We start from the raw sequence: 19,243 nt of genomic DNA on the forward strand, positions 1-19,243 counted from the left end.
GTTTTTTGTTTTTTTTTCTTCTCCCACGGCTTTAAATACATGATTTAATTGTTATTCATTTTTGCTCTGTTTTATTTCAGCCCGCCAGTTGGGTGGGTTTTTTTTTTACGTGATGAACAACATACTACTATATAGACGCTATTGTTACAACACACAAAGATATTTTCTCCTTCTCGGCTTGTGTGTAGATTTTTGGAAATCTAACGAAAAATAGAAAATCAAATATATTAGCGCGCGGAGAGAAACATACACTCAAGAACAACATTTTCATTCTTTTCAATAACTGCCGGCGCGCGGTGGCGAACACAAAGTTTATTTTATGACGTTCGAAAATTACGAAAAAATAATTTTATTAAATATAACTTAATTCAAAATCATGTAAATTTCTTCCAAGGTTACTTTCCAGCGGGATCTAGTTTAAAATTGAAAGTTAAAAAGTTAACACCTATACAAGTGATTAAAATTATGCAATTCCATACTTGATGAGCTCATTGAAGGGGGTGAGCTAATTGATGAAGGAGAGTGGGGGAAGTCTGTAATTTCCAGGCGTGTTTTGTTGGGTAGCGCAGGTAACACAACTTCTTTTACTTCACGGGATTCACTGATGGCCGTTTCTTCCAAGAATTTAATGAGAGCAGTTTTAGCATCAGGATCACTTTCAGTCATGGTAAAGATGGCTGTTTGTGCACTCATACATTTTTCCTGGATCTGGCGTATCTCAAAATCGATCTGAAATCAATGGGAGGAATATAGTAATGATAATCAAAATGCAACATCCAACGGCCATAGTAAAAAATTAAATAAAGCACACACCAAAAGGTTCACTTACTTCTTCGCTAAGTTTACTTTTAGTCTTCTTCGTACGTCGTATGCTTTTTTGCATAACAAGGTTGATATCTTTAGCTCTATCTATTTTGGTTTGAAGTTGTTCAATTTCGTTGGTGAGGTCCTTCCCAACGCTTAGTTTTTCTTCGGTTTGAATTTTTAGACGATAGGCCTCCTCTTTAAGATGGCGCAACTCTCCGTCCAAGCGCTAAACATTTTAAGTGACAAATTTTTCTTGTGTGTGGTTCATCAACTAAAATGCAAAAACCTTGGCAAAAACTCACTTGAAAAAAATGGTACTGGTTATAGTATTCTTTTTTAAAATCTTCCACCATCTTCTCCAGATCTTTCTCTTCAGTTTCCATTTTATTTTTAAGCGCCTTGTCATCATCTTTTTCAAATTTTCACAATCACAGAATTTAATTTTATCGTTTAAAGAGATTTAAAGAAGTAGCGCGGATACGAACCAGTAAGTACGCCAACAATGCACGCCTGACGAAATTGCTGGTTGGATGAAGAAACTAATTGCAGAGTGCTATTCAGAGCCGAATTGTCACTTTCTAGTCCATATACTATGTTTTGCAAATCGCTAATAGATTCCTTTAAGAATTCTTTTTCTTGTGCCATCTAGTTAAGATCGAATGTTTTTGAGTTTATCGTACGTATATAAATATATATTTTAGAACCTTGATAATGAAATATGCTTCCGAAGTTTCTTGCTGACCATTTTCCATTACAAGAGTGTCGGCCACAATGTCGTACCTGTATCAAAAGAACCCGAAAATCAAGTTAGACTTCAGCCTGCCCGAATATATGTTTTCTTGAATTGAAAATCCATTTAATTTTAGCAAACAAACGTTTGATCTCTATAATGTCGTGAAAAGGTGCGATTTTATTTCAGTTAGTTACTCAGCTTACCTTAACTTGATATGGTCAATTTCGGTGGCTTTTTGATTTACCGTCGCCAACATTTGCTGATTGCGTTCCTTCAAAGAACGACTTTCGAGCTGAAGTAATTCCATTTGATTCTCTAACTCTTCTAAGCGTGTTTGGATGGCCTTCATAAAAGATATTGAATGATTCCCTCTATTAAATAGTGATTGAATGACGATAAATAATTACATTTTCAATGTGCCTTTTCTGATTTTCTAGATGCTGCACCACTGCCATACGCATTTCAATCAGGCTCTCTCTGCGCTTAATATCCAAATGGATAAGGCTCTCTCCCATGCGAATTTCTTCGAGGTCTCGTCTTAGAACACGGCTTTCTCTTTCACGACTCTGGCATTCAGATTCCAATTGCTTTGACAAAGTATGCATGACGTTCTTCTTTTGCTGTTGGATGTCGCAGCTTCGCTGTAAACCGATGGCGTCACTCTAAATTTTAAAAAATTATTTACTATTTAGCTACCCCAATCTTTTCACAGTAGAACTGATTCTATTGGCAACCAAACCAATTAGGCTACTCTTTTACTCACCTGAGTCTTCGAAACTTCGTATTTTAGAGCTACTAGATGGGAGTTAGAAGAATTTAATTCCAATTTCAAAACTTCTATTTGTTCACGCTGTGATTTGCGCTCCTCAGACTCGCCGTCGTTGTGTCGCAACCTTCGAAGATCCATCTCGACACGAACAATTTCCATACTCTTTATAAGATAAAATCATCATTATTAAAAATTCAGAATATTGTGCGCCAATGAGAAAAGCGCAGCGTGGTCTTCGTACCTTTTTGTAAACCAATTCTTCGTGCTGGATCAATTTCTGCTTAAGAACGGTGATTTGATTCTCAAGATTTCGCATGCTGTGTACGTTGAATCGCATAATGGTCGCGCAACTATTCAATTTAGATTTGATATCGTTGATATCAGTTTGAACGGTGGTGTATTCGTTGGCAATATCGTTAAGATGATTGCGGTGACGTGCAAATCGTTCATCTGCCGCCTATGACAAAAAATATTCAGTGAATCTTGCATCGTTTTGAATACATTAGGAATCGGTTTTCTCTGCCTTACCTTCGATAAAACTGCGAGGGATTCTTTCTGTGCAGTTGCTGAACCGACAGTTCTTCTGAAATCCTCCAGTTCTTTTTCTTGCTGTTTGTACTTGTCTTGCGCTTCGGCTAATTTGCCTTGAATTTCTATGCTTTTGTGTTTAAGGTTTTCCGAATTTTTCCTCGATCCCATTATCTCGGTGGTTAGTCTTTTAGCAACCTTTTCGAATGCAACGTACTGTAAATAAACGAAAAGTATCAGGAATGACGTCCTATTAAAATTACAGACATTGTATTGAATCAATTTACCTCCGATTGCTGATCATTGTGCAGTTTTTCAAGATCGTCTATTTTAATCTTCATTTGATTAGCCACTAGTTCTCGTGTATGAAAGGCGCGCTCGAGACCAGTAATATCGTCCTCAAATTGCTTGATACACCTATTGATACTGTCGAGTCGATTCTGATCTGCGTTGGCGAGCTCCTTTACAGCTTGGTAATCCTGCAGGACGGAAAGACGTCAGTTATCGATTTAATAGAATTTTGAAATAATGCATCTTACTATGCGAGCTTTATCTAGTTGCTTCCGGCAATTATCTGATTGTAGTACAGTAGCTTCCCATTGCTGAAGACTTTGATCGCGATCTTCCGTCATTGATCGAAACTCTTCTTGCATTTTATTCAGTTGAATTGCGGTGTTCTCACGATCTTCTTTGGCTGTTTTAAATTGGCGATCTATGTCATCAATGTCCTCTTTTGTTCTAGCCAATTTAATTTCCAACTCCTAATGTTAGGAATATGAGAAAGCATTAAGAAAACTATATTGATCAACCATAAGCGTATAAGGATTAATTACTTTGATTGTCAAATTATCTTGGTGCGAATATTTATCCAAAATCGAGTGATCTTCCAATTGCGATTCAACCATTTTCTCCATGACAACCACAAATTTTTCTTCCTCCTCATACAACTGATTTAGTCTCTCCAAGTCCAGGTTTTGTTCCGCTAATTTTTTCTAGAAAATAATTTTTTTAAAGACTTGCTAAAGATATTAAATTAAATTGTTATGATGGAACCTTGTGAAAGTCAACATTTTTTGTCATTTGTTGCAATTTTTGGTTGATCCGTTTAGTTTCTTGCTCTATGGTTCCGGTTTCGGTGCTCGCCAAATTTAGCGCTTCCCGTTCCTGGCGTACTTGATTGCGAATATTTTTTGCCAGAACCTTTGATTTTAAAATTAAATTAATTAATTAAAAGTTAACACCCATGCCTTCTTCATCAAATCAATCAGCCCTGCATGAAGTATAAATATGATATCCATGGGTAATTGCCTCGTTAATAACGAGGTGATTAAGTGAGACTTATATATGCAGAAATTGCTTTTACGTCATGTCATCTTCTGACGCACTTTCAGACAACAGAACAACATTTTAATGATACAAACTACACTACTAACTACTAATTTACAACACAAAACAAGCGGGAAAATCTGTTTAGCAGTAAGAAAGTTGTTGGACCGTGAGCCATGGCCATTATGCATATCTCTACTTACATGTGTTTGTTGTGTGCTTTGTTCAAGCGTCGTGAGATCTTGTTCGGCAGTTTTAACAACATTTTCATTTTGATCGAGTTCCATTAGTAGCTGAGCGAGTTTATTCCGCTTGTCTCGGACCTGTGTACATTGAAATACGATTTAATTCAAATCAATTCTGGATTTAAAACATGGGAAAACTTGTTGCTTACATTTTGTTGAAGCAGTCGGTTTCTTGCGTTTGCTAAAGGCAAAAACTCTGCGCCGTTAACTTCTTTTAGTTCCATTTTCTTGCTCAACTTGTGCTCTATCACTCCACAAATTCATTAACGAACTTTCTCACAGTGAAACGCCATATAACGAGTTAGAAGTATCGATCAAACAACCACTTTTATGCCACTACTAGTCTGCTACTCAGCAGGAAACGCACGTGCTTCATTTATTGATTAGGCATTCAGCCGGGTACCACGGCAACGATTTCCATTACATTTTAAAAACAAAACCCCCCTAATCCCCTCTCTTAGGCCCACTGGGTATCAAATAAGGATTCACCAGTATACACATTTTCGGGGTACTCAAAATTCAAATAATAAACAAAATATTGAAAGTTATTTGCTTACTTTTGACAGTGTGTAGCATTCAACGAGACAAATACATCTAACTACATCTAACTTCACAACAACTGGTCACTATCTCCTTTTTCAACGCTAAAAGTAGAAAACTGGAACGTCTAAGAAAATATGGCAACTTAACTCTATATATTGAATTAGAATAATTAAAGGGGAGGTTTTAACAGAAATTCAATATCAATATATCTTAAAACACTGAAAAAACTGACACGAGAAAAATGGCAAAATCATACATTTATTTTACCAATAAACCTTTTCCCGCCAAAAACAAAAGAAAAACAATTGGACCCTACATGAAGTCGTCATAGTCTCCTCCTCCGAAATCATCACCGAAGTTGTCGACCATTCCTTTGTCCATTTTTAAAGCAACTTTTGTTTTTCCTTTCTTTCCTCCTTTTGTCGCCGCCTTCACCATCTTGAGTTTTTCTTCGTGCAAGGATTTGGTAGTTAGACTAACTTTTCTAAGGACTTCGACTTCCACTGTGTTAAAAAACTGGGATGTAGAAAAATTTTTGGCAACCAACATTAGAAAATCTGACTTACATCCAATGCAAACATCTTTAATTAAGTCCTCTATAAAATCATTATAGCACGCTTTAGTTGACAATGACTGAAGTTTTTTCACCAAGTTGTTCTTGAACTCTGAGAATTCCTCTTTAGATGAAGGGTTTGCTTCATCTATGCTTCCCTCTGTAGGCAAACTATCAGTAATTCCTAGAAAATAAAAATAACATTGAGAATTGAGAACAAAATATAAAACAAATCATGATTAATGTATAAAACAAATCATGATTAGTGCAGGTCAGCAATACAGTTTCCTAAGACAACTTACCAAAGGTTTCCTTGGCCATTTCAAAATCTGATTCTTCAACTAGTTTTTGTCTCCGAAGCTTTTCTGCTATTCTCTCTTCAGGTGTCATGTTTGCTTCCTGCAATATTTTTCTGGCTTCAGCTTCTTCTCTGCTTTTCTTTTCTTTTTCGGCTATTTTTTCTTCTAATCTTTTACTTGACTTTTTTTTGGTAGCCTGAAAGTAACAAAGACATTTTAAATTTTTTTGAAAACTTTTACGAGAGATCACATGTACTTACTGTGGCTGCTGCTTTGACTTCAGCAGGCTTATTTTCTGTTTCTTCATCTTCCCAGCTATCCTATCATTTATAAACAAGAAAAAATTATAATTTTGAAATCAATCACAACTTTACGTAATACTAATTGAGCAATAGGAATTTTTTGGCAAAAGAAGACACATGGTAGTCAAGTGAAAGTTGTAAGAATTGGAGCAGAAATAGAAAGGTACACTAAGAGAACTATTTTTCACTACAAGGTTCTACCAAATTTGTAGATATACTTGCTACTAATATCATCACAATTGAATTACAACTCACCTTGACAGGTTCATCTTCATCCTCACCTTCCCATTTATCTGAAATTATGGCAGTCGTAACTGGAACAGGGACAGAGGGTTCAAAATCTTCGGCATCTATAATCACCACAAAATCGTATTTGATTAGAGCATACGATTAAATGGAACTTTGCTATGCACTAATAAGAATTTCATACAAAAAACCGGTGGAATTGAATAACTTAATATAGAAATAATTAAATAAAATCACCCCAATCCGCCTCGGCCTCCATCTTCAACGAAAAATCGTGAACACACTAGTGTCCATGGCAGTTGCCAAATGCTTTCACTTTTCTAATAATGTTAATATGTGCATTAAAAAATATTAAATATAGAAACCTAACAATAATTAAATTTTGAAACTTTATTGCAAACCTTTTACTATGAATTATTAAAATTTTTTTTAACCTGAGATATCTCGTTAATCCCAGCGTTGCTTAGTCTAGTGTTTCTGTCTTCCAGAGGCGCTAGTGTTTGCCTGTTTCCGAACTGCTTTTCTCTGACATTACCTGTTATTTAGCAATTGATAGGAGTTTCTGTCTGTATTAGTTGAGTTGACGTTTCACGGTGACCGTCGAAACAAAAGTTACCGCAAATTGGAGTATCAAAGTGACCAAAGTTAAAAAAAAAGAAATATTTAATAATGTCTGGATTTGATCAGAATCCTTTTGCAGAACCGGCTGTTTTCAATCCGTTTGCGGTAGATTATTTATAATATATTTATTATACTTACTATTACCATACTAATATACCTGGTTGATAAATGGTGATTCATGGAGTAGGCCTACTCGCCGCATACAATATGAAAGAAAACCTTCTGAAAAATCACCTTGTTTATAAGTTTAGTGGTAAAGTGGTTGTTTACTTTCACAATAGGATCCATCTGTCCAGCAAGCTGCAGGAAACAATGCTGCAAGAGCTCAGCAAGGTCTTGAAGAATACAACCCTTTTGATGGTAGTAATCAAACTACCAGAGTTTCAATGGTAAAACATAATTATTATCATGAAAGTTGGAAGTGTGTTTGATTTGTTACAAAATTTAAGGAACGTGTTGGTGGAGCCAATCCACCCCCAACAATTCAAGCTGCCCCAGTGATATCTCCAGGACCACAACAACAAGCAGCTATGTCTAATGCGGATTTTCAAGTATTAATACTTAAAAAGAAAGAAGGAAATTTGTATTCATTATATTGCATGGCTTTATAGAGACGTCAAGAAGAACTAGAGAAGAAAGCTCAAGAATTGCAGAGGCGAGAAGAAGAATTAAAGAATAATGTACCATTCAACTGTAGGAGAGAACAATTGAAATGAAGACTTTACTTTTTTAATTTATGTTATTTACTTCTTCATTACAGCTCAGCGCAATAATTGGCCACCACTGCCTGACAAGTTTTGTGTCCAACCATGCTTCTATCAAGACATCAATGTGGAAATCCCACTTGAATTTCAAAAAATTGTCCGCATGTTATACTATATTTGGATGCGTAAGTTAAACATATCATAGATTTCTTGTTTAAGTTTATTTTTGTTATCAGAAACTTTTATTGATTTTATTTTGTTTCTTTATTTTCAGTGCATACCCTCATGTATCTTCTAAATGTTTTGGGCTGCTTAGCCTTATTCATTCAAGTGGGAAGTGGTGCCATGTTTGGCTTGTCAATCCTATACTGCATCCTTTTCACACCAGCTTCTTATCTTTGCTGGTTTCGACCTGTCTACAAGGCATTCAGGTCTGCCCTCATATTTCTTAAATTATGGCTTAACTTCACTTCTTAGAAGGAATTTGGTTTTGTTTTTAAACGTGTGTTTTTTGTCGTGTTTTAGATCGGACAGCTCATTCAATTTCATGGTTTTTTTCGTCATCTACTTTGGCCAACTAATAGCAACCGTCATCCAAGCTATTGGCATACCTAATTTGGGAACATGGTAACTATGAGTCATGCGAATGTGGTGAATGTTTATTTATCCAATCTTTCAACAGCGGATTCATTACTGGATTATCTACAATTGGTGGGCGGACTAGTGGGGGTGAGTTCCTGGTACCAAGTACTGCTGAAGGTTATGATATTCTAATATTTTGTTTTGTTTGGATTTATCACCATTTCAGGAGATCTTGCTGTTGGAATTTTAGTCTTGCTTATCGGGTTGGGATTTGGAGTTGTCGCTTTGGGAGATTTTCTTCTCCTCGTCAGAGTAAGAAGTTTTTTCTTTAAAATCCCAGAATTGTTTGCGCAGTTCATCATCAAATATTTGCGTATCCCTTAAAGGTCAGCCGTTTGTACCGCAGCACGGGAGCTTCTTTCTCTAAAGCCCAGGCGGAGTTCACTTCTGGAGTGATGCGTAATGAGCACGTCCGTGGAGCCGCTGCTGACGTTGTCGGCTCAGCTGTTCGAGCCCAAATGAGTAACCCATCTGGTGGTACAGGACCTCGCTTCTAAGCGATTTCTATCACTTTTTTTTTTTCGAACGATAATTCCACCCTTTAATCATCGGGCTTTTCTCAAATCATCTTCTAGTTTAAACATTTACATGTATTACGAGGGGGGAAAAGAATCTTCAGAACACAACGTGTGAATCTCGTTATTCAAAGCTAATCGTTCTCTTGATTTATACATCTATATCAATCATTTGCGATGCAAACCCTTTGCTGTTTTTTTTATTTTTTAATCTTTGTAACGTTTGTTGTCTTTTCTTTTTCTTCTTGTTCGTCTTTTCTCAGTCAGGTTGATTACGTGAAAGAAGCACTGTTTATCATACCGTATTTTAATAGGGCATCTTGGATCAAGCTCGGATTTTTTTAAAATTATTATTAATCGAAGTGAAGGGGCGATTGAAACGAGTTGTTCCTAAATCATCTAAATTCGAAAATTCGGGAGAAATTCTGAGACGCTGTTACGTTAAGGTTCTGAACTGGACAAACAGGAAAAAGTATTGCTAATAACTCTGTGAGATCGTAAGAAAAACAAATCCACGCTGTAGTTTAACGCCGCTGCAGAACATTTCAATGACTTTAGCCTGCCCGTTAATAATTTCACCTTTACCTTTCTTCACTGTGGTGTGTTATACTCGCCTCCTGCGGTGACAATTGCATTTGCTCTTTTAGAGTTGATAATAGTCACCCTCATACTTACTAGCATTACTACTACCCATCCACTTGTGGATTTATGTATGTTATGTTGAGGAAATACATGACAGTCCCCTATGTTTCAGTCACATTGTCATGAAAATGCACACCCAAGTCAGTGTTGTTAGATTTAAAGCGTTTGCAGGTTGATATTTATTCAAATTTTCTACACAATTTTGCATGCACAACAACACCGAAATTCCACTATAGATTTCGTAGTGGTTAACAACACATATCTTTGTTTTTCCCTTGTCGCCCACTCCACCTAAATAAATAGTTGATCCCAAGTTTTGATACGCGGGAAAAAGATTAGACAACCACAACTTCACGAATGAGCGATGACCATAACGATGTGAAACACATTTTATCATAATTACGAAACCCTGCGGTATGGACGCAAACAAGCAAAGAAAGAAGTTATGCACGGATGAGCCGATTCCACAAATACATCCAAAGCGACATTTGTTTCCCCTCGCATATAGAATGAGCTTTACTTTCGGCCATACTTTGTGAAGAAGTCTTGTTTCCTGAGATAATTAAAACTCGTCAGAAAAGTTTGTGCCCAGAAGAAAGAGCCGGAGCTGAGAGAAACTTACCAGCATTTGCAACTTCCAGGAACGAGAAGCCAGTCATAGTACAAACGAACCTAAAACACACAAATGTAATATGAGAAATCCTTTCGAGATAATCTAATTAGAATCCAAACCTGATAGCACCCAATTTCGTCGACACCGTCGCAATAGGTCGTTTTGGATTGTGGATCAGACGCAGCTTGTCTTTTATCCCTGGGCGACTGATCATCTTCCTCCACTTTTAGTTCTTCTTCGTGCTCGGTATTCTCTTCTATTGTTTCTGTTTGCGCAAGCGGAAAACTACGAGGAATATAAGGCGGTAACTCCTGAACCACTCGTGGGGGAATAAGATTTTTCAGTTTGCCCAGCACCGATTTCCCCATCGATCTGTGGCTCGCAGCACCTAAACACGCAGTATATTTTCAAAAAAATCATTCAGTAACTGGAATTCTATTATCTTGAAAACATTTTTATACCAGGTTTGGTTGAGGGGAAACGGGCGTGAGGATAAAATAGCTCTGCAACCAACAAACTAACCCAGCGCGGAGACGCTAGACACGATCCATCCATGAAATGGCATTTCTTTTTCCTGGCGATGTACAAATGTCCATCAATCATTAATGGTAAACCTTTGGAATAAACAGTCGAGTGGCGAACAACTCACAAGCATTTCGTTACTTCAACTGTCTGAGTGAAATAGCCTTCGTAGGGGATCTGAACCACGTACCGCCAAACGCCTGAATAAAACGTATCCATCATGTAACGGTTTTGCGGTATTCAAAATGTCAAGTATTTCTTATGCTATCTAAAGTCATTCTATCATTTATCAAATGTAGAATTTATATTGTCTTCTAATCAACTGTAGACTTGCAGGAAATACCTTGATAGTTCTTGGCGTACACAGGGGTGACGTACTCTGCTGCTGAAGGGCAAGGAGTTAACGGATCTTCTCCGATTTGCTATCAAACGAAAAGTCGTAGATTAGCCATCTTTCCTATTCTCGATGCGATAAACGAAAATGTGTATACGTTGGTATTTTTTATGGTGTTATAGTTATTAGGTTGCAGTAAATCGGGGTTCTCGATCCTCTCCTGCGGGTTGATAGCCGACATGAAGCGTCCGTTTATCAGATTCAAGATCGTGCAAAGACTGAAAAGGAAAAATACGTCTTATGGTCATTTGGCCACGGATTGTGAACACGCTGAATTTTGTGACTGACATGCCATAATTTTTGTCGCACAAGCCTCGTCCCTGTCGCCTTAAGTGTTTTTCTTCTTCGACGATTTCCGGTGTGACTGACCCATCTTCTTCTGTGGATCTCTTGCTCTTCTTCGCCCTCCAGATCCTGTCAAGAGACGGACAAAATTAATTAAACTTTTACAAAGGAAAAGTAATTTATGAATTTTACTGTTGATCGATTTTATCGATGACGTCAAAATCTTCATATTTAGCTAATTTTGGCAGGTTCTTATCAGCCTTCAGGATGGGAAGTGTAGAACTGAAAAAGTCCAATGTCTTATTGCGGATGAGCTCGCTGATGCGGCGAAAGGCGGAAGTCATCCAAAGGAAATACAAAAAAAAAACGAGCGAAATTTGAATACAGGTTGAACATTTCGACATGGACAGTTCCAGTCGAGAGAATGTGATGCTATAATTTGCTTACAAAGGATATGAATGGCCGTTGACATTTCGACCTAGGGGACTCTTTGGGATGTAGCCTTTGTTTAAATCGCCACACAAGTTGTCAAGCGATTGGACGCCTCCGTCTCCAGCCGCCGGAGAATCCATACCTATGAAATTATTATGAAAATAATGGCCAAACTGTTAGTAATTCTACAGTTTAATTATGAAATACAAGGGAAAATAATTACCAGGGCAATCAACATCTGCTTGTGCATAGGGTGGTCGTCTTACTTTAGGCGGAGTTCGCGTTGGCGACTCTTCAAACGGAAAATAACCGTCGGGGTATTGTGAAGGTTCACCTTGCCGTTGCTCTCCTCGACACGCTTGGCCTAGAAGCACCAACATTATAACAATCTAAAGTGGAAGAGAAGGAAAAAGGGAGAGAGAGAAAGAGAGAGAGAAAAAAAACCCTGGATTAAATAAACAAAGATCCAATCTAAAAAAGGTAGTGGAAAGAGTCCCGTTATTCCTCGTCCCTCTGCGAGAGCGAGAAGAAGAGACAGACAGACCGAAATTTCGTCTCTGGCTTCGCCCCAACAGGTGGCCAGTGTGCGGTCGTCTTGCCCACGGTTACATCCACAGACATTCGTTGTTAATAGTGCTCTAGGGGACCGTATTACCATACGGTACATTACGTGGTAGAGGACTAGGAACATAGCGGTTGTGTGGTGTGAAACTCCCGCTCATAAAATGGAAAATGCCGAATAGCGATCTTAAAAATTAGAAGGCCATTAAGCGAATACATCAAAATTGTCAAGATTGGGTTATGTAGCAACGGTCATTGGGAACCCTAAGGGTACACGAACACACTAGAGTTTATCTTAGCATATACTGTAAATGGCATTAATGCGCTCGCATAAACCGTTACTCCGTTACACAACCGAGCAAAGAACTTGATCACGAGCCCCTCTCGGGCATGAATTTACACTCTTCTCGAATGAATGTTTAATTGCTAAATAAGTCTAAATAAGTTTAGAAATTGATTTTGCAAAACTTACCCGACAACTGCTGCTAAATAGCTGAGAAGATGACTGGATACTCCGACGAGACATTGTGATCTTTCAAGTGATAAAAGTATCAAAATTCCATGGAAACAAACGAAACTGACGTCGAATAATACACGGGAATGGAGCTGTCGAGAGCGCACTGTTTTTTATTTTTCTTCCCAAGAAATGTGAGAAGGAAGTATTGAAATAAGCGAGCGATCGCTTCAGCAGTCAAACTCGTTGTGAAGAGAACAGTTCGACTGCTTCCTTCTTCAAGAGGAACGAGACACTGACACAAGACGAAGAAGAATACACGCCCTCTTTACCTCCTCTCGTATAGCGGGGCGCTTCAAAAATCACTATTCCGTTTGTTCTGCATGCGGTCATCCACATTTCCACGAGTTTCTCAGATCCCGCATAATCAAAAGCTGTTTATTTTCCTTCAACTGGATATTGTCGATCCGATCGATGGGAACTAAACAATTTGTTAACAGATTTGCCTAATTGAACAATCGTTTACCTAATTCACAGCCCACCCTTAATTATGCCACGATTTGACACACAATGTTACTTGTTTAAAACTGTTTTTTTTAAATCGCTAAATAGACATCTGGGTTTCCAGTACGGTACGGCCTAAAACGGAATTCTTCAGTCAAATAAAAGAAAAGATCGACTGACACCGATGCGGATGAATGACAGTTCGTTTGTGACAAGTTCTTGTATAAATAGTCAAAATACCGAATCCGACGCTGGATGACAATCGCGTTATTGAGACAAGGAGTGCGACGCACTCGATTGTTTCACCAGACACTAGTCCCGTTAGCCCCATTACCGTGTGCTGCAGACCATTAAATCAAGGTCTTCCGACAATCTTGTTTCTGTAGCCCTTCCTGTGTCAACTGTTTTTCGCATCCATTACAACCACATCAAATATCATTCACTCATATGACGCGATAGAAATTTACAAAAGACCGTGGCGGCGCAGCTTTCAAGAATACGAGCTAATCTGTACAAGTTAAAGTTGAATATTAATAGACAAAATCACATCTTTAAAAAAGGGAATTATTCAAAATGTAATACATTTTCAAGTACAAATAGCTCACATACTTATCAGCACAGAAGTGTTAAAATCATTGAGGGGGCAGATGTTTGTTCTTTATAACCTCAGTAGTCCCATCAACCGTAACAGTTTCTAAAACCCATCTGCGATTTACCCTAAATTAATTGAAAGATAATATTTAGACATCTAAAAATGCAAGTGGTTAAATTTAGGAAAAAAGTATGTTTACCTGCATTCTGTACCACATTTGGCAGATCTACACTTTGGGCAAGGGAAGAAACATCCAGGACAATTATCACTCAAGCAATCACACCTACAATAAATGTAGAGAAGTTTAATGAAATTTTAAATCAAATGACTTAAAATGAGACTGAACTTACAAATCAGCTCCATCAAAAATTAGCAATCCTTTTTCATTGTACTGGTATCCAGCTTTCCTACTCCAATAACCAACCATATTCAAAATTTATGTTAGTTAATGTTTATGGAAGAGACTATAAATATCTTAAGATTACTGACTTGTCTCTTTTGTTATTGCCATTTTTTCGACCGCCGTTATTAGTACTAGTGCTTTCGTTGCCACTTCCTGGTTGAGTTCGCATCTTTTTTCTCTTTTCTCGATTCGAATTTATTGGATCGAATTTGTCCATAAATTTGTCAGTATCGGACATTGCCATTGAAATCGCCATTTTTCCACAAAAATCAAATTTATAGAATCAGGAAAATGGCAATGCAAACTTATAACTTAACACGAAAACAAGGAGATCTTCTGACTTTTTAAGAAAGATTTGAGTTGGAAACAACAATACGTTTCGTCTGCTAGCTTTCTTCAAAACGGTACGTAGTAGTAACTAAATAAAGCCCCTACTTATTTAGTTATTTTAATAAATTTTTTCGTTTTCTTTTTCAGTTTTTCTTTTAGCGCTTTACATCCTGCTTTCGTTAAGTTAATTTCAGAATTTTGAAAATTTACAACCACTCCAATCAATTATCTAATTGTGGCAGTCCGACAATCTGTACTTTTTTATTATATTCTTGTAGCAAACCAAATAAGCAAACGTGGCAAACGAAACGAAAACGTAACAAGCTAAAACAACATTTGTTCTATGCTTAATTTATTCATTCAAACAGTAATTATGAATCATCAACTAAAAATCTGAAAAAACCAATTTCGATAGAATATTTTTTTTTTTTTACTTTTGTTGCATTATCTAGCTGAAATACAACGTTCTTACCGCGCTTATCATGGAAGTTGACTAACCAACTGATAAGCGGTTTGTTTCTCGTGCGTGATGCGCCAAACTTTCGTGGTAAAGTGTTTGTTCCGACTTACACAATGCAGGACCCATCGCGTGGATTTGCTGTAGGAACGGATCCTTTGGCAGACTACAATCCTTTTGGCAATCCTTTTGCCAACAACCAAACTGCAGCCGCATCTGTGGTAACGAGTGGGGTGATCTTTTCAAAGAATTTTGTTTATTTTTAACCAATTTTTGGCCTTTCAACATTCAAGGACCCAAAAACCAAAGACCATGGCGCCAGCAAGCCTCCTTCTGTTCACGTTGCCCCAGTGATATCTCCAAAAGAGACTAAGAAACAGACACCCCAACAGCAGGTGTCTATGTCTGCTGAAGATTTTCTGGTATAATTTAAAAATAAAATATTCAAGGAAAAAGATATCTCACCGCACATATGTTACGATCGTAGAAACGCCAAGAGGAACTCGAGCGAAAAGCCCAAGAGCTACAGAAGCGAGAAGAAGAATTGCAAAAGAATGCATTATTCAATGGTCTGTTTAAAACTGGATCTGATTACTAAGAAACAATTCTAATCGAATTATCTTTGAATTTTTCCATCTGCGCAGCGAATAACAAGGCTAATAATTGGCCGCCTTTGCCCAAAAAGTTTTGCGTCGAACCGTGCTTTTATCAAGACATTCAAGTCGAAATCAAAGTGGAATTTCAACCGATCGTTAACTTGATTTACTACACTTGGCTGTGTATGAGCCAATATTATTTTCTAGAGGAAAAAAAATATTTACTGATTCTTTTGCATTACTTTTTTAAATAGTGCATGCCCTTTTGTATCTAGTGAATGTTGGAGGCTGTCTAGCATTATTCATTCAGATGGGAGAGGGAACTATGTTTGGCTTGTCCATTCTTTACTGCATCCTTTTCACACCTGCCTCGTATATTTTCTGGTTCAGACCAGCGTACAAAGCATTCAAGTAAGTCGATTACTTCTTCCAGCGTTATTGAATATTTGCCGTAATTAAGTCACGATTATAATTCCAGATCGGACAGCTCCTTCAATTTCATGGTGTTTTTCGTCTTTTTCTTCTCCCAGTTGATCGCCACTATTATTCAAGCTGTCGGCATTCCTAATTTAGGAACTTGGTAATTATCGCTAATTCAAAACAAAATAACAATAATAATAGATTTTTTTCTCTTATTTTTCTACAATGTTATTGACAGTGGATTCATAGTTGGGTTGGCTGCAGTTGGTAGCCAAGAAAGTTCCGGTAAGTTTGCGCTGAAAATGTTATGCGTCATAATAATGGCCTGTTTTATTTCTTCTTTTTGCATTAATATTTTTTTTATTGTTTGGTTATTGCCATTACTACAGGAGACTTGGCTGTTGGAATTATAGTATTGATAATTGCTTGCGGTTTTGGATTGGTCGCATTCGGAGATTTCCTTCTCCTTGTCCGAGTAAGGATATTATTGTTATTATTATTACGGTTCCGCAGTACTTTGTGACCGCATCATCATCCGAACAGTACATGTTCAATTGTTCATAACTCCGTGCTATAATTTCTAAAGGTTAGCCGACTTTACCGCAGCACGGGGGCTTCGCTGTCGAAGGCAAGAAGTGAATTCACTTCCGGAGTGATGGGCAACGAACACGTCCGTCAAGCTACTACGGATGTGATCACCAACACCGTTCGAGTTCAGATGGATAACATTGGGTTCTAGATAACAGATAATCAGTTCACTTTCCCTGTTTATTTTTCCTCGTTCGGCATCCAGACTTACACTATTGGATTTATCAATCTACCTATGTTTGTTTTAAATTTTGCATGTATAATTTAGGGAGCTAGGTATATCAGGTATCAGCTGGTTGAATATATAATTAATACTGCACAAGCGTTGTTGGGAAAGAAATGAGATCATTTCTAAATTTGAGAGAAACCCGAGGCATCGGGTACGATTCGCTTGGATAATGTTTCGGAAATTTGAGGCATTCTCTAAAATACACATTCGATTCAATTAACAGTTATTTCCACTCAATTTACCCACTTTCAGCTGCTGTGACTCATTACGTCGTCTAGCCAACTGCAACATCGTTTATTATACTCCTATTTGTGTACTCACCGTAAATCCTTTACTCGGACGCTGAGCTAACGGTGACTAACCATTTTTCTTCCTTTTCCCCTCGAAGGATTTACGAAGTTCCTCTTTTTAAACGTTATTGTTGAATTTGTAACCAACATTATACGTAATATTTAATACGAAAAAAGGTGTCTACTATGTTGTGTTGCATATAGATACAAAATTGATATCCGTTCAACCAGTTTAGAAAATTTACCATAGCAAATCTGACCCTATTATTTACGCTTCGTTACTAGCTTTTATTTAATTGCTTGCAGTCTCATAAATTTCAAACATTTGATCTCTCAAAATTGATAAAAAAACTGCAGGCATTTTCCGTGTGTATTTTATTGGATCACCCGCGGGCTTTTATTTAAATCTGGTTGCGTTCACTAAAGGTTGTCACGTAGTGATAAACTGTTGCAGTATAGGCCTAGATACATCGTATCTCGTCGTTTGAACACAAAATTATCAGTTAAGGGGCAGGTTGAAGTCCACCATTTTTATTGAGCCAAGCGTAGTATGCCGTCAGGCGGGTGTAGATTGTCGGCGCAAAGCCACTTCCGCAGCCGTTATTCTTTGAAAATAATAATGTGATGTCATCATTTAATTTTTTTTTTTAATTGAATTTAGCGCGGGATACCTTCGACATAATTCCTATGGCGTAGGAGGTAGTGCCGATAGTCTGAACCAGTGGGGAACCTTCGTCGTATTGACACGGAGATCCTACATCTGCCGGGGCTGTTAATTGCGCAAGTAATAAAAAATAAATTTTCCAGTTATAATTGATTTTTTAAAAAGAACTGCAGCAGTTGACTTACAGCCACCACCGCACAGCATGTAATTCGAATTAAATTCTTCCGCGGTGTAAATTCCCGTGCAGGTAGCAGGCAACGTCACAGTTATTTCCCGCAATTTGGTAGATGGCGTACCACCTACCTGTAATTAATTTTGGATAGAGGAATTCACGACGTCGTTACACATTGTCATTAAATTGCGCTATGTTTTGCGTAAATTGAAGTACCGTAGTGGCCCCCCATCCAGCCAATTTGACTGTGGTGCCGCCAACTTCCTCCGCTTCGTCGTAGCGGATCAAATTGACTCGAGGGCCGAACGTAATCGTCGTGGCCATCTGTTGCATGTCACGTATAACACAATGCCCCATTTCAGATAAGAAAATAAAAAATATGCAAATGAAAATCCAAATATTCGAGACAATATGTACTAGTAGTATACCTGTAGCATGGCAATATCGTGGAGTTTGGTGTCGGGCACGTAGCCTTCATTGACGATGATTTTGAAAACCGAAATCGCTTGCTCGTCAACGTCCTGTGTAATTAAACTCACCTGAGCCACGACCACTTTGACTTGACTCGGTAAATAACTATTGAACGGAAATGGACACCCGGTTCGTCCACGCATGGAGATGAAATTAAAGTTAAATTGTGTTTTCAAAATTGAATTGTTTTAGGCTTGGCATTTATACCCGATGACGCAAGAGGCAGCTGTGACGACCCAACTGTTGCTGTAAATGAATCCTCCGCAAATGTGCTGTCCGTCGATCGTAATTGAAACTAAATGGGGTACGGCCGCTGAGAGTGCGGTGCCAACGGAAACACGCTCTTCATCACCTGCTGGCGCTCCTGATTTCACAAAAGAATGGCCACAATTATGACAACGAATTTGTCACGTTCTAAAATTTGTAGGTGGTAGTTGCGTTTTTCAAATTAAAACGATTTCATCATAGTTAGTTATACTACCTGCGGTCAGAACGACGAGAGCAGTCAACACTGATAGAACTTTCATCTTGGGCTTTTGTATTCTATTTGATTAAAGAACGTCATATGGCGAGCTCTTTTAGAGTCCCCAGTGACATTTTGGGTATTTTCCATCAAAGTAAAAACAAAAACAAAAGATAATACGACTAAGCCAACAATGACGTGACTGGGTTTTGAGCCATAAATTCTTTTCAATCCTTGAAGCTTTTTCTGATTATAACTGATAGAAACTTTCGTGTCGTTTTTAACGCCATATGAGATGATGAAAAATTAATCGTCAAGTGGACCACAT

The 19,243-nt window shown here is 37.8% G+C and overlaps 7 protein-coding genes across 8 annotated transcripts; 2 read left to right on the top strand and 5 right to left on the bottom strand.

Moving 5' to 3' along the window:
* Positions 1 to 293: 293 nt before the first annotated feature.
* LOC124320792 (coiled-coil domain-containing protein 39-like) lies at positions 294 to 5,070 on the bottom strand. The gene is made up of 18 exons (XM_046783681.1): positions 4,966 to 5,070; positions 4,558 to 4,652; positions 4,367 to 4,486; positions 3,891 to 4,037; positions 3,671 to 3,829; positions 3,377 to 3,598; positions 3,125 to 3,316; positions 2,838 to 3,053; positions 2,551 to 2,766; positions 2,304 to 2,471; positions 1,948 to 2,202; positions 1,744 to 1,883; positions 1,512 to 1,587; positions 1,293 to 1,452; positions 1,110 to 1,216; positions 830 to 1,033; positions 480 to 729; positions 294 to 412 (listed from the first exon to the last, which is right to left on the bottom strand). Exons 1-18 carry the CDS (start codon positions 4,982 to 4,984, stop codon positions 396 to 398), a joined length of 2,763 nt encoding a protein of 920 aa, XP_046639637.1. The 5' UTR covers positions 4,985 to 5,070; the 3' UTR covers positions 294 to 395.
* Positions 5,071 to 5,189: 119 nt separating this feature from the next.
* LOC124320803 (eukaryotic translation initiation factor 3 subunit J-like) lies at positions 5,190 to 6,676 on the bottom strand. The gene is made up of 6 exons (XM_046783697.1): positions 6,589 to 6,676; positions 6,361 to 6,455; positions 6,064 to 6,123; positions 5,807 to 5,999; positions 5,518 to 5,688; positions 5,190 to 5,454 (listed from the first exon to the last, which is right to left on the bottom strand). The coding sequence occupies exons 1-6, from the start codon at positions 6,608 to 6,610 to the stop codon at positions 5,264 to 5,266; spliced, it is 732 nt and encodes a 243-aa protein (XP_046639653.1). The 5' UTR covers positions 6,611 to 6,676; the 3' UTR covers positions 5,190 to 5,263.
* Positions 6,677 to 6,878: 202 nt separating this feature from the next.
* LOC124320795 (secretory carrier-associated membrane protein 2-like) lies at positions 6,879 to 9,581 on the top strand. The gene is made up of 10 exons (XM_046783687.1): positions 6,879 to 7,077; positions 7,254 to 7,361; positions 7,422 to 7,523; positions 7,584 to 7,665; positions 7,733 to 7,861; positions 7,951 to 8,107; positions 8,202 to 8,303; positions 8,359 to 8,405; positions 8,485 to 8,570; positions 8,645 to 9,581. The coding sequence occupies exons 1-10, from the start codon at positions 7,021 to 7,023 to the stop codon at positions 8,813 to 8,815; spliced, it is 1,041 nt and encodes a 346-aa protein (XP_046639643.1). The 5' UTR covers positions 6,879 to 7,020; the 3' UTR covers positions 8,816 to 9,581.
* Positions 9,582 to 9,625: 44 nt separating this feature from the next.
* On the bottom strand, positions 9,626 to 13,284 carry LOC124320793. The gene is made up of 12 exons (XM_046783682.1): positions 12,755 to 13,284; positions 11,945 to 12,110; positions 11,737 to 11,863; positions 11,482 to 11,607; positions 11,293 to 11,418; positions 11,102 to 11,222; positions 10,954 to 11,032; positions 10,738 to 10,810; positions 10,550 to 10,662; positions 10,208 to 10,476; positions 10,098 to 10,147; positions 9,626 to 10,028 (listed from the first exon to the last, which is right to left on the bottom strand). Exons 1-12 carry the CDS (start codon positions 12,806 to 12,808, stop codon positions 9,992 to 9,994), a joined length of 1,341 nt encoding a protein of 446 aa, XP_046639638.1. The 5' UTR covers positions 12,809 to 13,284; the 3' UTR covers positions 9,626 to 9,991.
* Positions 13,285 to 13,790: 506 nt separating this feature from the next.
* On the bottom strand, positions 13,791 to 14,651 carry LOC124320806 (ARL14 effector protein-like). 2 transcript variants are annotated; one of them, XM_046783700.1, is made up of 4 exons: positions 14,322 to 14,651; positions 14,183 to 14,242; positions 14,032 to 14,115; positions 13,791 to 13,957 (listed from the first exon to the last, which is right to left on the bottom strand). In XM_046783700.1, exons 1-4 carry the CDS (start codon positions 14,489 to 14,491, stop codon positions 13,873 to 13,875), a joined length of 399 nt encoding a protein of 132 aa, XP_046639656.1. In that variant the 5' UTR covers positions 14,492 to 14,651; the 3' UTR covers positions 13,791 to 13,872. The 2 variants fall into 2 exon arrangements, with proteins under 2 accessions (XP_046639656.1, XP_046639657.1); XM_046783701.1 differs by having other exon boundaries at positions 14,183 to 14,239; positions 14,322 to 14,643.
* Positions 14,652 to 15,083: 432 nt separating this feature from the next.
* LOC124320796 (secretory carrier-associated membrane protein 5-like) lies at positions 15,084 to 17,075 on the top strand. The gene is made up of 9 exons (XM_046783688.1): positions 15,084 to 15,243; positions 15,316 to 15,444; positions 15,510 to 15,591; positions 15,667 to 15,801; positions 15,873 to 16,029; positions 16,097 to 16,198; positions 16,277 to 16,323; positions 16,428 to 16,513; positions 16,625 to 17,075. Exons 1-9 carry the CDS (start codon positions 15,139 to 15,141, stop codon positions 16,775 to 16,777), a joined length of 996 nt encoding a protein of 331 aa, XP_046639644.1. The 5' UTR covers positions 15,084 to 15,138; the 3' UTR covers positions 16,778 to 17,075.
* A 332-nt stretch (positions 17,076 to 17,407) lies between these two features.
* LOC124320801 (trypsin-1-like) lies at positions 17,408 to 19,051 on the bottom strand. The gene is made up of 7 exons (XM_046783695.1): positions 18,934 to 19,051; positions 18,660 to 18,816; positions 18,410 to 18,557; positions 18,198 to 18,305; positions 17,995 to 18,112; positions 17,817 to 17,914; positions 17,408 to 17,750 (listed from the first exon to the last, which is right to left on the bottom strand). Exons 1-7 carry the CDS (start codon positions 18,977 to 18,979, stop codon positions 17,649 to 17,651), a joined length of 777 nt encoding a protein of 258 aa, XP_046639651.1. The 5' UTR covers positions 18,980 to 19,051; the 3' UTR covers positions 17,408 to 17,648.
* Positions 19,052 to 19,243: the final 192 nt, after the last annotated feature.

The sequence above is a fragment of the Daphnia pulicaria genome, chromosome 1 (assembly GCF_021234035.1).
Source record: "Daphnia pulicaria isolate SC F1-1A chromosome 1, SC_F0-13Bv2, whole genome shotgun sequence".
Lineage (NCBI taxonomy): Eukaryota > Metazoa > Arthropoda > Branchiopoda > Diplostraca > Daphniidae > Daphnia > Daphnia pulicaria.

Bases quoted from the DNA above. Each gene is read 5' to 3' on its own strand.
- LOC124320795 (XM_046783687.1), top strand. From the start codon at position 7,021: ATGTCTGGATTTGATCAGAATCCTTTTGCAGAACCGGCTGTTTTCAAT. The intron at 7,862-7,950 runs GTAAGTTAAACA...CTTTATTTTCAG, and splicing joins GTTATACTATATTTGGATGC to TGCATACCCTCATGTATCTT. The intron at 8,571-8,644 runs GTAAGAAGTTTT...TATCCCTTAAAG, and splicing joins ATTTTCTTCTCCTCGTCAGA to GTCAGCCGTTTGTACCGCAG.
- LOC124320792 (XM_046783681.1), bottom strand. The intron at 1,588-1,743 runs GTAAGCTGAGTA...CTTTTGATACAG, and splicing joins ATTGACCATATCAAGTTAAG to GTACGACATTGTGGCCGACA. The intron at 1,453-1,511 runs GTTCTAAAATAT...GATCTTAACTAG, and splicing joins AAGCATATTTCATTATCAAG to ATGGCACAAGAAAAAGAATT.
- LOC124320803 (XM_046783697.1), bottom strand. From the start codon at position 6,610: ATGGAGGCCGAGGCGGATTGGG. The intron at 6,124-6,360 runs GTGAGTTGTAAT...TATAAATGATAG, and splicing joins ATGAAGATGAACCTGTCAAG to GATAGCTGGGAAGATGAAGA. The intron at 5,455-5,517 runs GTAAGTCAGATT...TTTTTAACACAG, and splicing joins TAAAGATGTTTGCATTGGAT to TGGAAGTCGAAGTCCTTAGA.
- LOC124320806 (XM_046783700.1), bottom strand. From the start codon at position 14,491: ATGGCGATTTCAATGGCAATGTCCGATACTGACAAATTTATGGACAAA. The intron at 14,116-14,182 runs GTAAGTTCAGTC...CATTTATTGTAG, and splicing joins ATTTTTGATGGAGCTGATTT to GTGTGATTGCTTGAGTGATA. The intron at 13,958-14,031 runs GTAAACATACTT...CAATTAATTTAG, and splicing joins AAATGTGGTACAGAATGCAG to GGTAAATCGCAGATGGGTTT.
- LOC124320796 (XM_046783688.1), top strand. From the start codon at position 15,139: ATGCAGGACCCATCGCGTGGATTTGCTGTAGGAACGGATCCTTTGGCA. The intron at 15,445-15,509 runs GTATAATTTAAA...TTACGATCGTAG, and splicing joins TGTCTGCTGAAGATTTTCTG to AAACGCCAAGAGGAACTCGA. The intron at 15,802-15,872 runs GTATGAGCCAAT...TTTTTTAAATAG, and splicing joins GATTTACTACACTTGGCTGT to TGCATGCCCTTTTGTATCTA.
- LOC124320793 (XM_046783682.1), bottom strand. From the start codon at position 12,808: ATGTCTCGTCGGAGTATCCAGTCATCTTCTCAGCTATTTAGCAGCAGT. The intron at 10,811-10,953 runs GTATTTCCTGCA...CGTTTTATTCAG, and splicing joins GTACGCCAAGAACTATCAAG to GCGTTTGGCGGTACGTGGTT. The intron at 10,477-10,549 runs GTATAAAAATGT...CTGCGTGTTTAG, and splicing joins TTTCCCCTCAACCAAACCTG to GTGCTGCGAGCCACAGATCG.
- LOC124320801 (XM_046783695.1), bottom strand. From the start codon at position 18,979: ATGAAAGTTCTATCAGTGTTGACTGCTCTCGTCGTTCTGACCGCAG. The intron at 18,306-18,409 runs GTATACTACTAG...GACATGCAACAG, and splicing joins ACGATATTGCCATGCTACAG to ATGGCCACGACGATTACGTT. The intron at 18,113-18,197 runs GTACTTCAATTT...AATTAATTACAG, and splicing joins CTGGATGGGGGGCCACTACG to GTAGGTGGTACGCCATCTAC.